Below are 17835 nucleotides of genomic sequence, written 5' to 3'. Positions count from 1 at the left end.
AAGCATCCTTCACTCATGCTGCCAAACATACCCTTGTAAAACTGACCATCCTACCAATCCTCGACTTTGGCGATGTCATTTACAAAATAGCCTCCAATACCCTACTCAACAAATTGGATGCAGTCTATCACAGTGCAATCCGTTTTATCACCAAAGCCCCATATACTACCCACCATTGCGACCTGTACGCTCTCGTTGGCTGGCCCTCGCTTCATACTCGTCGCCAAACCCACTGGCTCCATGTCATCTACAAGACCCTGCTAGGTAAAGTCCCCCCTTATCTCAGCTCGCTGATCACCATAGCATCTCCCACCTGTAGCACACGCTCCAGCAGGTATATCTCTCTAGTCACCCCCAAAACCAATTCTTTCTTTGGCCGCCTCTCCTTCCAGTTCTCTGCTGCCAATGACTGGAACGAACTACAAAAATCTCTGAAACTGGAAACACTTGTCTCCCTCACTAGCTTTAAGCACCAACTGTCAGAGCAGCTCACAGATTACTGCACCTGTACATAGCCCACCTATAATTTAGCCCAAACAACTACCTCTTTCCCAACTGTATTTAATTTTTATTTATTTATTTATTTTGCTCCTTTGCACCCCATTATTTTTATTTCTACTTTGCACATTCTTCCATTGCAAAACTACCATTCCAGTGTTTTACTTGCTATATTGTATTTACTCCATTTACTCCAAGGCCATCATGGCCTTTTTTGCCTTTACCTCCCTTCTCACCACATTTGCTCACATTGTATATAGACTTGTTTATACTGTATTATTGACTATGTTTGTTTTACTCCATGTGTAACTCTGTGTCGTTGTATCTGTCGAACTGCTTTGCTTTATCTTGGCCAGGTCGCAATTGTAAATGAGAACTTGTTCTCAACTTGCCTACCTGGTTAAATAAAGGTAAATAATTTGAATAACATAGATTTCTAAACTAATTTTTGCAATGCTTGCGGTGTAGTCAGGATATTATACCACTCACCACTGCGACCTGTATGCTCTAGTCGGCTGGCCCTCGCTACATATTCGTCGCCAGACCCACTGGCTTCAGGTCATCTATAAATCTATGCTAGGTAAAGCTCCACCTTATCTCAGCTCAATGGTCACGATAACAACACCCACCCATAGCACACGCTCCAGCAGGTATATCTCACTGGTCATCCCCAAAGCCAACACCCCCTTTGGCCGCCTTTCCTTCAGGTTCTCTGCTGCCAATGACTGGAACGAATTGCAAAAATCACTGAAGCTGGAGACTTATATTTCCCTCACTAACTTTAAACATCAGCTATCTGAGCAGCTAACCGATCGCTGCAGCTGCAAATAGCCCACCTAATCTACCTACCTCATCCCCATACTGTTTTTATGTACTTTTCTGCTCTTTTGCACACCAGCATTTCTACTTGCACATCACCATCTGCTCATCTATCACTCCAGTGTTAATTTGCTAAATTGTAATTACTTTGCTACTATGGCCTATTTATTGCCTTATCTCCTCATGTCATTTGCACACACTGTATATAGACTTACTTTTTTCTGTTGTGTGCTTGTTTATTCCATGTGTAACTCTGTTGTTGTTTGTGTCGCACTGCTTTGCTTTATCTTGGCCAGGTCGCAGTTGAAATGAGAACTTGTTCTCAACTAGCTTAGATGGTTAAATAAAAGTGAAATAAAAACATAAATAAAAAGATGATCAGTGCTTCCTAAAGCAGACATATCTCGGCCAGGACTCTCCAACCGTGTTCCTGGAGAGTTACCGTCCTATAGGTTTTTGCTTCAACCCTAATCTAGTTGATCAAATTCTAATAATTAGCTGGTTGATGAGTTGAATCAGGTCAGATAAAATTGACGTTGGAGCGTAAACCTACAGTAGGGTAGCTCTCTAGGAACAGGGTTGGAGAGCTCTGGTCTAGGTTATGATTTTTTTCTCCAAAACCCCTGTCCCAGTGAACATGTCGAGGATAGGACGAGAATATGATAGTAAAATAGGACTGCGAAGACTGGTTGTTGTATTAGCAGTAGTCAAAGATTTGGCAATAAGAGCCTGTGTTACCAGTAATTATATAATCTAGTTTGTAGATCATGTGGGGATAGGATTCCCACCGGTTGCAAGACCAGATTTGGGATTTGAACTGATGACCGAGGTTGCTGGCCTGCACCTCTGACCGTAGGCTAGCTGCCCCAAAAATATGTAATTAGCTAAATGTAATTTAACCACGATAATAGTATAAAGAAGTTATCACAGTTTGTGTAAACAAGTATTATTTTTACACAAACTACATGACCAAAAGTATGTGTACTTTCTGCTCATCGAACATCTCATTTCAAAATCATGGGCATTAATATGGAGTTGGTCCCTCCTTTGCTGCTAAAATTGCAGAGACTCTTCTGGGAAGGCTTTCCACTAGATGTTGGAACATTTCTGCGGGGAATTGCTTCCATTCAGCCACAAGAGCATTAGTGAGGACAGGCACTAACATTGGCCAATTAGGCCTGGCTCGCAGTTGGTGTTCCAATTCATCCCAAAGGTGTTGGATGGTGTTGAGGTCCGGGCTCTTTGCAGGCCAGTCAACAATCAATTTCTGTATGGACATTACTTTGTGCACAAGGGCATCGTCATGTTGAAACCGGAAACGGCCTTCCCCAAACTGTTGCCACAAAGTTGGAAGGACATAATCGTCTAGAATGTTGTTGTATGCTGTAGCGTTAAGATTTCCCTCAACTGGAACTAAGCTAAGGGGCCTAGCCGGAACCATGAAAAACAGCCCCTGACCATTATTCCTCATCCACCAAACTTTACAGTTGGCTCTATGCAGTCGGGCAGGTAGTGTTCTCCTGGCATCCGCCAAACCCAGATTCTTCCATCGGACTGCCAGATGGTGAAGAGTGATTCATCACTCCATTTAACACATTTCCACTGTTCCAGAGTCCAATGGCGGTGAGCTTTACACCATTCCAGCCGACGCTTTGCATTGCCGATGGTAATCTTAGGTTTGTGTGTGGCTGCTCGGTCATGGAAACCCATTTCATGAAGCTCCCGACGAACAGTTCTTGTGCTGGTGTTGCTTCCAGAGGCAGATGGGAACTCGGTAGTGAGTGTTGCAACCGAGGACAGACGATTGAGCGATCCCGTTCTGTGAGCTTGCATGGCCTACCACTTTGCGGTTGAGGCATTCAGATTGCATGGCTGTTTGCTTGATTTTATACACCTGACAGAAATGGGTGTTGCTGAAGTAGCCGAGTCCACTCATTTGAAGGGTGTCCACATACTTTTGTATATAGTGTAAGACCTCCCGGTATTGGGACCTCCCTTTGTGAAGTGTCAGTCCCCAGTCACGTGACACATGATCCAAAATGGCAACCTTCGTGTTTTGATCATACCTCAGTGGTTTTGATGAATAATACTTTTGTGTTTGTTTCATAATTCGAATAGATACCACTCAATTGAGGAAACGCACGCATCCTCTTTTTTTTAAACTTCGAGGCAATCAAGACAAATTGCTATTTGTTTCACGAGTTAGACTATGCACATTTGGTTCTATTAAACAGATAGCTAGCTGGCTGGCAAAATTAGTAAAGCTAGCTGAAAATAAAGGGAAAACGATGGAGGAGTTGAGTGCCGACGAGGTAAGATAACGACGTAATGTTGCTAAAAACTACTATTCGTTTTTTCCAATTTGTCTCGACAAAAGTCTATGTCGTCGTTGTTAACGTTACCATTTCAAAGGCTAACGTAGCTAGCTAGTCAGTGACACTACAGTAACGCGTTAAGCATAAAGCCGGAGATATAACAGAACGGTAGCTAGCCAACACACCATTTTAACGCTGGCCTTTTCGAGAAGGGTTTGGATACCTTGACGTCAATTTAATGGGTATGTTTTGATACGTTAGTAACGTTACTGACTATTTAGCCCACACTCTGTAACTAGCTAGTTTATTAACTAAAGGCAGGTAGCTACGTTAGCTAGCTAGCTAGGCGACTCAGCATAACACAGCAGGCCACCATGGCATTGTGCAACCAATCAGGGCCCGTTTTCCAAAAAGCCTCTTAACGCTAAATTCATCATTCTAGCCTTCGTAGGAGCATCGTTAAATCTGTTTTCCAAAACTAGCGTTATTAAAACGCTCGTAATCAAACACCTGTCTCACACCACTCGGAGAAAAGCGAAGTGCGTCGTTAGATGCTTTTTTTTTGCCCTCCCGCGTCGCTTTATACACAGAAGAAATCCGCTAAACATATAATCACTTGGTTTATCCTTCTTTCTGTGACTGCCGACAACTAATGAACAAACTTGACTACAAATACAAAGTTGCCAATGTCTTTGCAATTGATACAGACAAGCGACGTATACAGACAGATATGCTTCCAATGAAAGCCGAGATGACTGCATAAAAATATCATTAGTACATTAACGTTATATGCCAACTTCAATCATATGCATTACATTTTCATAGAGTTCTATTTTGCTACTTGTTGGCTACGGTCTAATTTTTCAATATATTTCTTGATGTGTAGCGTAACATGTGCGCAGTTATGTACCAAATAGGTAATTTAGTGCGTTCTGTTATTGGGTAAGCATTAGCAGTGTTGTAGTTTTTCTTGTGTGCATTGTGTATACTCACTACTTAATAATCACCAGGATGCGTATCAAAGTAGTGTAGTGGATGTATACACTATCAATTAATAAGGCTGATGGAACAGATCATAATGTTTTGCTTAAAATGATGATCAACAATTATTTCTTCGCATTTTAAGTGCAGCAATGTGCACACGGTGGTAGGCCTACTCACATATGTTCAATTTGCGCACCACAGATGCAAGCGGTCTCATGGACAGAGATGGAAATATCAATTTTGAAAGAGTGGAGATCTGAAGATACAATAACTATCATGGGTTGCTAATATGACTAGGAGTATGCCTTTGGCTGCTATACAATGAAATAAATATGATTGGGAAACCAATAAAACAGGAGAGCACATAAGAGGAGTCTTTTGTAAAATATTTGCCTCCATGTTTCCATGGTGGGATTTTGCCAATAGGCTAATTTGAAGCAAGATATGCATCATGAAGTAAAACGTCCAGGTTTCAAACGATTAAGGAACAGGAAAAAGATAGATTGAAAGGTTAACGAAGGCCTTTTTCAAAAAACCTTCTCCATTAGATGTTAACTAGCTACAAAGTAGCCTATGCCGACCTGGCAGAACGATATGATTATTTGCATCAATCCATTTGTTTTGTAAACGCCAGCTCATGTGCATTACAGAAACAAGACAACCAAACAGTCTAGGTGTCTGAATTAAAGGGTAACTACACACAAAAAAAATACATCTTAGAATTTTCCCTATCCTCAAAAGTGGTCTCCTGATGTGCTAAAAGCACTGTTTGTGGACTTAGAAAACCACCAAATTGGGTGTCCTATTCAAAAACGGACTGAGCGAAAACCTGAACATTTGAAATATCTGAAACCTGAGAATTTATGACAAAGCCTCATCTATTTCAATAGTAGGCCTATTATTAGCCTACTTGCACAGTACAGCTTGGATTGGCCTGACCTGGAAAAAGAAATACGATTTTGTAATTTTAGGTCATTCAGAGTGTTACTGTTTGTCATAGACTTTTTCACACAGCACGCCATTCCTTCTCCAGGCACCACAACACCGCTGAACATTAAAGTAAGCTGCCTCAATATTTGCAGCCGTAGGTGGTAATATCTGTCTCGGAGCTGATCCGTCTTCAGTACTGTGCAATATTTCTAATGCTACCGAAAGATTTGAATGGAGAAAGCTGATATCACTATTGGCATGCTCCAATGGCGCACTTAGCGACCGTCGTCTCTGCGTGGTGTTTTTGGAAATGCATATTACATCTTTGGCAGCTTTCAGAAAGATGTATTGTTAAAACATTCATTAACCTAAGTTCCATCGCTATTGCGAAACCGGGCCCAAGTCAGTTTAAGATACCGTTAGCTAGCTAGCTTCTAGCTGTCATTTTATTATTCCCAAAGATGTCGGCAATCAACACCTAAATAAATGTTATTGTCTCTGTTTTTTTTATTTTTATGTCTCTGGATGCAGTTTGAAGAAGTTGCAAACTAGTGTTTGCACAATGATTAAGTATATGGTAACTGCTAGCATGCTAGTAGATACCATAGTGCAATGACTGGATGTCTAATGCAAGTTAGTATTGGCTCACAAAACTACCTCCAACTTCCTTCATACTGGATGCAGAGACATAAATATGGTATACATAAGTTCATCTGACTCTGGGGAAGTAGATAAAGGGCTTTAATGCCAAAATCACGATGTATCCCTTTGACCATGATTAATGATCAAATCAGTGTCTCTCATGTTGGTCTGTTATACTGTTAAGTCGACTGAATCATCATTGGTTAACTAGCTAGCTTGCTTCTGTTCATTACAGATCCGCAGAAGGAGACTGGCCAGACTTGCAGGAGGGCAAACATCCCAGCCCAGCACCCCCCTCAGCACTCCCCTGACGTCCCCACAGAGAGAGACCCCCCCTTGGCCCCTTCCTGGGACCTCAGGGGCCACACCCCAGCCCCTACCACCAGCCGCCTCACATTCACTTGGTCTCCATGTCCAGAGTGTCACCCCCGCCACCTCTCCTATTGGCGCATCTGGTATGAGCACATCTTAGACAGCATGTTTAAAGATGACCAAAACATTCAGCAAAGCCTCAATCATTTGTTTGCATTTTTATAGGTTGTTCTGTAGCTAGCTTTCACAAAATCTCCTACATTGGGAGCTAAACAAGTTTTGTCAGATTGCTTGCTGTAAAGGCATTGCTGTAGGCTAATTAGCTACATAGTGAATGAAATAGCACTCAAAAGGCTCAACTCAATACAATTCATTTATCTGCCCTGCATGGATGCATTTCAGCCTCACCATTCAACAACAAAAACACAGGTGGCCATAATTAGGCTATAGGGCAAGTTCAGACATTACTGGCTAGTACACATTTTCATTTATTTGAATGTCACCTTTATTTAACTAGTAAGAAGCATTAGTAGGCTGAAATACTCTGCCTCTTATCCGTGTTGTATTGAGTGAACATGTTTACGTACAAATGAGTATTTTCCACTTAGTCGGTCTTAAAAGAACCAAAGTTCAGAAACTTTGGTAGGCAGTCTGGTTTTAAATAGTTCTAGGACTCTAAGCAGATGCAAAATAGGCACGGTTGGAGTAGACTTATTTGTTAAGTTGATCTTGAGCGGTTTGGAAAACCTGGTAGCCTCGAACAAATAGCGACCAGCTATGGAATCACCATGATCAAACCTGGTCTTGAGCAAAACAAAGTCTCCCAAACCTGCCATCGTGCCCTTTACCAGGAAAGTGCACAGTCACTGTGCCGTTCGTGCACCAGCCTTGGCCTGAGTTCAGCTAAGGGCACAGATGAGAGTGCTAACATTCTCAGCCAGCGGAAGTCAGAGTGGAAAGCAGTGTGGCATTCTATAGGCTATTCCCAGATTGTGGGCTTATTCTTGAACATTACATTCCTACTACCTCTGCAGTTAATGGCCTATTTTAGGATTTTGTTCTGAAGTCCATGGGAGATATAAAGTGTGTCCTCATTTGGCATCGGTGTGAGAAATGCTGCTTTCACAAACGCATACAGTACTCTAGAACGTATACTATTGAGTCATAGATATGGATGAATACAATCTCTCCCCTATTGTTTGTACTGGTTAGCCTACTCTGTCAAAGGAAGCTACCTTAATTACTGACTGATTGCTTTAAAATGAGATTCACAATGTGTAATGATGTTGTTTTCAATTTCAAGTGTTTTTAAAACATTTTTTAAACATGACAGACCCAAATCCTTTAAGTTGCCAAAATGTAAAATTATTTGATATAGGCTTTCAATAAACTAATTTCCAATAATTGTTAAACAGAATACAACATTTGTGGAAATCTATCTCAACATGAATTTAGCTAGCAAATAAAAATGCAATATTGCTTAGCCTACCTTTGCGTAAAATGCTGTTAGTTTACAGCTGTTCATCCCAATTGAACACAACCAAGGTCGTGTTCAGGAGGGTGCAACGAACAGCACTGGCATCAGGCTTCAACAATAACACCCTGTGTCCATGAACTGCTTTGATATCTTTTCCAGCCAGGTAGAAGACATTCATTTTCAACGGAGGCAGTCTGCACCATTGCGCTCCATCTGCCATACTTTGTTTTACATGTCACAGGGGCATGTCTGTTCCACACAATGTATTTCTATCCATCTAAATGATGCCCTGCTGAACAAGGCCCAGGTTTTCCACATTATGTTGAGGGTTCTGTAGTCAGGTGGTAATTCCTGGTCTTTCTTTAGCCATTGGATATGGGCCTTAATCAGCTTTGTCCTTAGCTGTTGAGTAGACAGGCTTTCCAATTCACACACTCACACAGCTGTGTTCAAGTTCATTTCTGGTAGCCTAACTTGGTGAGCTGACAAAAAGTGCGTGTTGCCAATGAACCTACTGTACATATGCAGAGAAAAGCCATGGTGGTCGAGTCAAATATACTGTATTCCTCACACACTGAGCTCTTCAGTTGTGTCCCAAATGCACCCTACTCCCTATGTAGTGTACTACTTTTGACCATGGCCAAGGGTAGTACACTATATAGGGAATATGGTGCCATTTTGTCTCCTCCTGTGTACCTCATTTGTTTTCTTCCTTTCGTACCTGTCCCAGGGGTGACGTACTGCAGTCAGAGCAGCGAGGGAGTGAGCTCCCTCTCCAGCTCTCCCTCTAACAGCCTGGAGACCCAGTCCCAGAGTCTTTCCCGATCCCAGAGCATGGACATTGACACAGCCTCCTGTGAAAAGAGGTGAGCAACTCGGACCGATTCAAAACCGATCCTTAGCCCTGTTTAGAGAGGTTTGGCTAGGAGGTGTAAGCAATATGGAGATTCGAAGGCAAGATGAAGCTATTGCCATGATGTTTATCTACCCCAATTCTCTCAGATCTACAGGACAGGAGTGTTTAGGGGTAAGAGGTCAATTTAGAAGACCACACTGGAAATAGTGGTGAGCGAGTTTGTGAACCCTTTAGGATTTGCTGTATTTCTGCATACTTTTGACCTAAAATGTGATCAAAGTCCTAATAATAAAGTGAACCTAATTAAACAAATAAAACAACCCTTTCATTTCTTTATTGAGCAAATTGATTCAAATTGATTTTGTGCTAGGAATATGGGACCAAATACTACATGTTTGACTAGTTTAATACATTTAATTTAGCTCATTAATGAAGAGGTTCACATACTTTTTCCAACCAATACATTGAATTTAAGATCAATTTGCTCAATAAAGAAATTCATAAGTACAATTGTTTTTGTTATTTGTTAAGCAGGTTCACTTTTATATATTATTAGGACTTAGATGATGAGGATCTGATCACATTTTAGCTCAAACTTCTGTAGAAATGCAGAAAATCCTAAAGGGTTCAAACTTTCTTTAACCGCTGTAAGTCTTCTGACTTTTTTGTGTGTTCATCAATGATTTTATTTATGTTGTCTTTTGAAGTGTGTTTTAAAATGGTCAAATAAACTAAACAAAGTGTAATTCAACATAAGAGAAGAGGCTAGGATGACAGGCATCACATTTCAGCTCTGTTCAATTGTTATGGCCCGGGGTCAGTCTGATCTCATGCTTAGTGTATCCATTCACCCCTTATGAACTCCTTACACAAAGCTTTAATAGATGTCACATGCATCCCTTCATTCCAACTCAAATTAGAAAGTTTAAAGCTAGATACAATGTGTGCAGTGTGTTATACAAAGATATGTGTTAAAGCTGTGCTCCGCGCTAGGTGAAACAGTGCCACTGGCCACCCCAGGCACATTTTGTTTTAGCATCCAGCATTGTATAAAAAAAATACTCTGCTGTTCTATCGCATGTGCAATGGCGTCCGAGCCGTTGTAATATCGCAAATAAACGTGTCAGGTTCACCGATAAAGATTTCAGCTTTAAGGTAAGGGGAATAGCACAAAACATGAAAGCACTTAAATGCACAACAGAGGCGTAAGGATTTTAGCTGTTCTGAATTTACCTTGAATGCTAATTGCACTTCTTAAGAACAAAACCGTGCCGACAAACAGTTAAAAGTGGTGGATGGCCACATAAGCAACGTAAGTGTAAGAGATCAACTGTTCGGTGTCAATGAATGGTGGCGATTCAACATGTAGATTAGTCCGGAAATGAACAGAAAATAACAGACGATGCGCTCGTCATAGGCGATAGGACCGCCACAAGCTGATTTTAACTGTTCATCGCCACAGTGTGTTTTGTCCTTTTTGAGTTGGAGTACTGTTTGTGTGATCTGGTGGAGGGATAAATTGGTTGTCCCTATCTATGTTGCTCCTCTCTCCCTCTGTCTCTGTGCGTGTGGCCCAGCAGCATGTCCCAGGTGGATGTGGACTCGGGGATAGAGAACATGGAGGTGGAGGACAGTGATCGCAGGGAGAAGAGGGACCTGGCTGAAAAGGTAAGCAGAGCTCACATTCCACCCCCTTCCTTACTGTACTTCCTGTACTTTAATCAGTCACTTTGGCTGTGTCTAAAAAGGCACCATCTATTCCCATGCCTGAAGGCTCAAACTGAATTATTCCACTTCTCTTATCATTCTCTACATACTTCAGTCTGAATCTGCCATCATTGAAAGTAATTTGTGGTGGGTGAAAAGTTATGATTGGATCGTGTCTAACCAATCCGTATCAAAGCAAATTATGTACTTTGAATACGGCGCTTCATTCATGTTTGTTATGGCTCTGGCCCAACCCATTGGTTTCTGGGACAAATCAGATGGTCTGAATGTGTTCACATTCTAGAGGGTTTGGGGATGGACTCAAATCCACACTCATTGCAGAGAAGAAACGTTTGTGGGCCTGGAGTGGCATTTGGCCGGAACAAAGAGTCTGGGTAGCCAGGCAATCTATTCCCTATATAGTGCACTACTTTGGACCAGCACTTCGAAGTAGTGCACGATACAGCATAGGGAATGGGGTGCTATTTCAGACACGACCTCTGTCAAGAAAAGGATCTGCCAAATGAATGGAAGTCAATGGAATTGTTGGAGACTTTGTACATCAATACTTTTCACCAAATGAGCAGTGGGTTCATATACTTCAGCGGGTTCATTGTGTACGTGAAAATAAATGTCCTTTTGATACTCCTGTCAATGTAGGAAAAGGAAATAAATGGCTAACTCTCAAAGAAAAATACATCTTCATTTCAGTCATAATAAGTAGGTCATTTTGGATGGTCAGAGAGCCATTTTTGACTTTAATATAAAGACCTTGCTCCTGGCTGATAAAACAACTTTTGAGTTAATTACTTTTATTTCTGTTAAAAAGTCTTGCAATGATCTAATCCCTAAATTCAAAATAGGTAAGGGCATGCTAATTCAGGTAAGGACATGCTAATTCAGGTAAGGGCATGCTAATTCAGGTAAGGGCATGCTAATTCAGGTAAGGGCATGCTAATTCAGGTAAGGGCATGCTAATTCAGGTAAGGGCATTCTAATTTAAATAGGTAAGGGCATGCTAATTTTTTGCCTTGCAATTAGTAATGATTGGAAGGTCTTTCATGGATGATGTAGAATAGATCTCTTTTCTATGGCACAATAGAAACAAATGTCTGCAGTTTTTCGGAACAAAATAACCTAAATGATGACTGGCATTGAAGATTCTTTATCTGTATGCCCAGGTTTGCCTCAGTGATTGCATTATAGAATCCTTCACCACCCATCTCCACATGGCTATTGAACTGAAATACTCTGAACCAATACATTTGTCTATGCCAATGGTCTTTGAAAGCTCTCTGAAAACACCCCTGTCTGCTTACATGGTAGAATCTGTTTCCTCTAACCCTCACCCGAATACTTTTGTATTATGGATTCTACCATCTAGCTAAAGGTGTCTTTGAAAGGGGTGTTGTTGCTTGGCTAATTGGCACCAATAAAGAGCAGCTGGCAGCAGCAGTTATTAGCTCTTAGTTATTGTATAGCCATTGCAACAGAATCAATCCATTTCCAATAGAAAATGGATAGTAAAATAAAGTCACTAATATGGGTATCCTACTGTTTTCACTAATTCAGATCTAAAATCAGCAGTGTAATTTGCTGACAGTGGTAAGGAGGCAAATCCATGGTTACATTTCAGAAAGTATTGGACTATTAAGAGTAAAACAAGGCTGTCCATTGTCCCCATATTTATTATGGCCATTTGAAGTGCTAGCTATTAAAATTAGATTCAACAAGAACATCAAGGTGTTAGAATTCCAGGGGAGAAAAACAAAATTGTTAAATGTATGCTGATGACTTTTATTTTTTAAGTCCACAATCTGGATCCCTGCACAGTCTCATTGAAGATCTTGATAATTGTTCTAGCCTATCTGGACTAAAACCTAAATATGACAAGTGTACCATATTACGTATTTGATCATTTAAAAATATGTTTATTATACCTTGTAGTTTACCAATAAAATGGCCGGATGGTGACATCAGATGGTGACAAGTAGACATACTTGGTATTCACATCTCAAAAAATATAAATTAAGATCTTACGGATCATTGAGACGCTAGCATCTCACCTCGACAACATCCGGTGAATTTGCAGAGTGCGAAATTCAAATGACCAAAATCGTAATATTAAACATTCATGACAATACAAGTGTCATACGTCATTTAAAAGCTTAACTTCTTGTTAATCCAGCCTCTTTGTCAGAATTCAAAAATGCTTTACGGCGCAAGCACACCATGCGATTATCTGAGGACAGCTCACCGCACACAAAAGCATTGCATACATTTCCAACCAAGCAGAGGTGTCACGGAAGTCAGAAATAGCGATAAAATAAATCACTAACCTTTGAAGATCTTCATCGGGTTGCAATCACAAGGGTCCCGGCTACATAACAAATGGTCCTTTTGTTTGATAAAGTCCTTCTTAATATCCCAAAAAAGTCAGTGTCATTGGCCCGCTTGACTCAGTAATCCACCCATTTCCCTCGTTCAAAATGCATACAAATGAATCCCCTAACTTAGCAATAAACTACTTCCAAACACATCAAACAACGTTCCTAATCAATCCTCAGGTACCCTAATATGGAAATAAACAATAAAATGTAAGACTGAGAATACCGGGGACCATTACCGGAGACAAATAATGAAGTATTCACCCTCACCGGAAAGTGCAAAAAACACTACAGCCAAAATAGGAGCCACTTACTAAAACTACAAATTCTAGCGCATTTAAAAAAAAAACAAGCCTGAACCTCTTTCTAAAGACTTGACATCCAGCGGAAGCCCTAGGAACTGCAATCTGGGAGGTCTTCCTTTTATATTCCCGTTGACCGACATAGTAATCAGGGGTAAGCTGATTACTATGTCAGACATTATACTCAGACATTATTTTAACAGTATGGTAACTTAAGAGTGTTTTCTATCCAATACTACCAATTATATGCACATCCTAGCTTCTGGGCCTGAGTAACAGGCAGTTTACTTTGGGCACCTCATTCATCCAAACTTCCGAATACTGTCCCCTAGCCCGAAGAAGTTAACTTACCACAATCAATTTCAATAGGAAGTTGGCAAAAATATATAAGATTCTGCAACCATAGAGAGGTAAATACTTTATGGGAGAATAATATTGATTAACTATGGTGCTATCACAGTTTACTTACTTACAATGGCACTGCCTACTGCAGACGACTCGTTTTTTAAATTCATATGAGCAAAAAATATTTCATTTTAATTTGGAATGCTAAGCCAGAATGAATATGAGTTTGGGGGGCTATTCAACATTAAAGATTTAAACCTCTTACTAAAAGCTTCACTCATAAGTTATTCTTAACCATTTTGGGGTTTTCCAGTAGATTATTACAAAAGGCTCATCCTTTGTTGAAAAATGCCCTTTTTGCCTTCATACAGATTACGACTTCTAATTTCTGACTAATTAAAAATGAAAATTTGTTTAAAGTATTGCCCTTTATTAAACAAGCCATAAAAGCTGGTTACAATTTCAGTTTTATCCCCCAGAAAAGATTGAATAAATATAACAAATGTTATGGTTACTCAAATATACTGATTTAATACATTTAAAAAATCTTTCTGGAAAAAACGTTATGAATAGAAACGGAGTTAGATCACATGTAGCTGTCGGAAATATATGGGGAATGTCTGCTATAGTTTTGGAAAGTCATTTAGGACATTTGTGCATGACACAAGTAATTTTTCCAACAATTGTTTACAGACAGATTATTTCACTTATAATTCACTGAGTTTTAATGACTCCAACCTAAGTGGATGTAAATTTCCGACTTCAACTGTATATGGGGCATACAGCAATCTCAGCTCTGTAGATTTTGCTACGAAGAGACAGAATCAATAGATCATTTATTCTGGTATTGCCCCTTGTTTTTGGTCACAGGTTCAGGAATGGTTAAAAAAATCACAACATGCGCTTAAAATTAACCTTACAAATAGCAGTGTTGGGTGATTTTTGGAAAGCCGTAGTCAGTCAATAATTAATATAATAATACTCGTAGGAAAGGTGTTACTTTTTTAGCACACATTCTGTTGATACAATACGATTAGAAAGTTTAAAGAAGAATGTAAAACATCACAGCACAATAAAAAAATATTTGGCACGTGAAAACCAAACGAGGGTGGTCTATGTAGCAGAAAAGCTGTAAAGAAAAAAAATATATATATATATGTCCTCTGAAAAGTGGTGGATGACAAAAAAAAAAAAAAAAGCAGCAATTCTAGCGTTCATTTTCTCTCAAAATTTGAGTCAAGGCTGCTTTTTTGGGGTGGACCCTCTAATAAAAGCAGGCATTGTGTCCTGAACACCCTGCTTTTACCCAAGGACATTTTTATTTAAATGTTTTGCCGCCTATCGGGACACATGGCCACCTGGCAACCAGTCTCTTGAACGGCAATGACCGTTCTAGTTTGTAATTCTAACTATTGGTGTATCTGTCCCAGGAATCCGCTGAGAACTCAGATGTCTCTGAAGAGCAGGCTCTGCAGCTCATCTGTAAGATCCTACGCGTTTCCTGGAAGGAGCAGGACAGAGACGTCATTTTTCTCCCCTTGCTCGCCGCCGAGTTTCACCAGAGCAGCCTCAAAGACGGTATGGCAAAGATGCATGATATTTCATATGTAGCTATGTTCTTATTGAATTGTACAGCTTTTTGCAAAAGAGTCCTAGATTATGGTTTAGGATTTCCTCATCTGAATGCAATAGCTGAAATTGTTTTTTAAATCTTCTAACCCAATGTTTCTATTGAAATTTGAACAAAATATTTTTATTAAATACAAATCAGTTTGTGTAGTCAGTCTTTTTTTAATCTGTCATGTATACCATTTTAGAATTTGTTTACAAGTCACAAATGAAGTGTGTATTTTATAGGATTTCTCTTTCTCCTCCCAGTCTTCTCTGACTTCAAAGACCTGATTGGCCAGATCCTGATGGAGGTGCTCCTGATGTCTACCCAGTTGCACGTCCACAACCCCTTTGCCAGCCTGACTGCCACGTCTGAGCCAATTGCTGCTGCCAAATCTCTTGACCACCACCTGACGCTGATCCAGCCCTCCAGCCAGGGCAGCAGTCCCATGGCCCCCTGTGCAGGCTCGTTTGGGGCCAGCTCTTTGTCCAGGCAAGTACCCCCCAGTGGCCACACGACTAGCCCCCAGTCCTGGGTACACATAAAGTCGGCAAAAAAAGAAATGTCCTCTCACTTTCAACTGCATTTATTTTCAGCAAACTTAACATGTGTAAATATTTGTATGAACATAAGAAGATTCAACAACTGCGACAAAACCTGAACAAGTTCCACAGACATGTGACTAACACAAATGGAATAATGTGTCCCTGAACAAAGGAGGGGTCAAAATCAAAAGTACCGGTCAGTATCTGGTGTGGCCACCAGCTGCATTAAGTACCGCAGTGCATCTCCTCCTCATGGACTGCACCAGATTTGCCAGTTCTTGCTGTGAGATGTTGACCCACTCTTCCACCAAGGCACCTGCAAGTTCCCGGACATTTCTGGGGGAAATGGCCATTGCCCTCACCCTCCGATCCAACAGGTCCCAGACGTGCTCAATGTGATTGAGATCCGGGCTTTTCGCTGGCCATGGCAGAACACTGACATTCCTGTCTTGCAGGAAATCACGCACAGCAGTATGGTTGGTGGCATTGTCATGCTGAGGGTCATGTCAGGATGAGCCTGCATGAGGGAGGAGGATGTCTATCCTGTAACGCACAGCATTGAGATTGCCTGCAATGACAACAAGCTCAGTCCGATGATGCTGTGACACACCGCCCCAACCATGATGGACCATCCGCCTTCAAATCGATCTCGCTCTGGAGTACTGGCCTCGGTGTAACGCTCATTCCTTCGAAGATAAACGCGAATCCGACCATCACCCCAGGTGAGACAAAACCGCGACTCGTCAACAGGCCTACAAGCCCTCAGTCCAACCTCTCTCAGCCTATTGCGGACAGTCTGAGCACTGATGTGTATTCCTGGTGTAACTCGGGCAGTTGTTGTTGCCATTCTGTACCTGTTCGGATGTACCCATCCTGTGCAGGTGTTGTTACACGTGGTCTGCCACTGCGAGGACAATCAGCTGTCCGTCCTGTCTCCATGTAGCGCTGTCTTAGGCGTCTCACGAATTCACGTTCATGCAGATGAGCAGGGACCCCGGGTATCTTTCTTTTGGTGATTTTCAGAGTCAGTAGAAAGGCCTCGTCAGTGTCCTAAGTTTTCATAACTGTGACCTTAATTGCCTACCCTCTGTAAGCTGTTAGTGTCTTAACGACTGTTCCACAGGTGCATGTTTTATAAATTTGTTATGGTTCATTGAACAAGCATGGGAAACTGTGTTTAAACCCTTTACAATGATCTGTGAAGTTATTTGGATTTTTACGAGTTATATTTGAAAAGACAGGGCCCTGAAAAAGGGACGTTTCTTTTTGGGGGGGGGGGGGTCGGTAGGGTTGTGTCCAAAATGGCATCTATCCAAGGTAGTGTCCAATGGAATTCCTACATTGAAATTGACAGAAATGGAATTGTTCCCTTTTTGTTTGATTTAGGCCTAGTCAATGGGAAGTGTTGTCTCTTTTTAACTGGCACTGTCATGGTATCATTGTCTTTTTTTTATTCAGTTTTATATACCTAGTTACTTGACTATTGATAAGATTGTAAAAGAGGAAGATGTAGCCCATTTGTCAACCCATTTGTTTTGCGATGTTCACAGCCTGTACGGGTGTAGTCCGCACTCGCTGGCTTTGAATGCAGCCAGGATGATCTCTCCACCTCTCCCCACCCCCACCAGCCCATCCCAGCATCCAATGGTAGCCCCAAGTCCCCCTTCCATGGCCTACCCCCCTAGGCTCTCTCTCAACCTCCCTTCCGCCCCTCTGCCTATCTCCCAGCGCTACCGGCCCTACTCTGTCACCTCTCCCTTGGGGATCTCCACCCCCCCTAGCCCCAGACTGGCTAGCCTCCCTGGGCTTTCACGCGGCCCTATCACTGAAGGTCTCCCGGTACCGCCCATCATTCTGGCCCAGGCCCCGGCCCCGCCACTACCAACTAGCCCCCAGTCGGTTCCCCTCCCCTCTACTAGTCCTCATCCGCCCACCTCCATGCCCCTTCCTCTGGTACCCCCCTCACCCAGATCAGCTGCCCGAGGAGCTGCCCTCGCCACCCGGATCCCGTCTAGGTACCTCCTCAACCACGTGTGACAGAGTGACGCGCAACAAGCTACTTACTAAAACATTAACCCTACCTCCAGCCTCAGCTCCATGGCAA

At 41.6% G+C, this 17835-nt stretch overlaps 1 protein-coding gene across 4 annotated transcripts in view; it reads left to right on the top strand.

Annotated features, from left to right (window-relative positions):
- The first annotated feature begins 3313 nt into the window (after positions 1-3313).
- Positions 3314-17835, top strand: part of ube4b (ubiquitination factor E4B, UFD2 homolog (S. cerevisiae)) — a 46812-nt gene continuing 32290 nt past the window's right edge. The window contains exons 1-7 of one of the 4 annotated variants that reach the window (XM_031794231.1): positions 3325-3629; positions 6424-6643; positions 8708-8843; positions 10411-10501; positions 15005-15152; positions 15453-15678; positions 17282-17746. In XM_031794231.1, the coding sequence (XP_031650091.1) occupies positions 3606-3629; positions 6424-6643; positions 8708-8843; positions 10411-10501; positions 15005-15152; positions 15453-15678; positions 17282-17746 (1310 nt within the window). In that variant the 5' untranslated portion in view covers positions 3325-3605. Of the gene's footprint in view, positions 3630-6423; positions 6644-8707; positions 8844-10410; positions 10502-15004; positions 15153-15452; positions 15679-17281; positions 17747-17835 lie in introns of all 4 variants that reach the window. The other 3 variants (XM_031794232.1, XM_031794234.1, XM_031794233.1) reach the window with 3 other exon arrangements.

The sequence above is a fragment of the Oncorhynchus kisutch genome, linkage group LG17 (genome assembly GCF_002021735.2).
Source record: "Oncorhynchus kisutch isolate 150728-3 linkage group LG17, Okis_V2, whole genome shotgun sequence".
NCBI lineage: Eukaryota > Metazoa > Chordata > Actinopteri > Salmoniformes > Salmonidae > Oncorhynchus > Oncorhynchus kisutch.
This window is presented reverse-complemented; position numbering and strand designations above follow the sequence as displayed.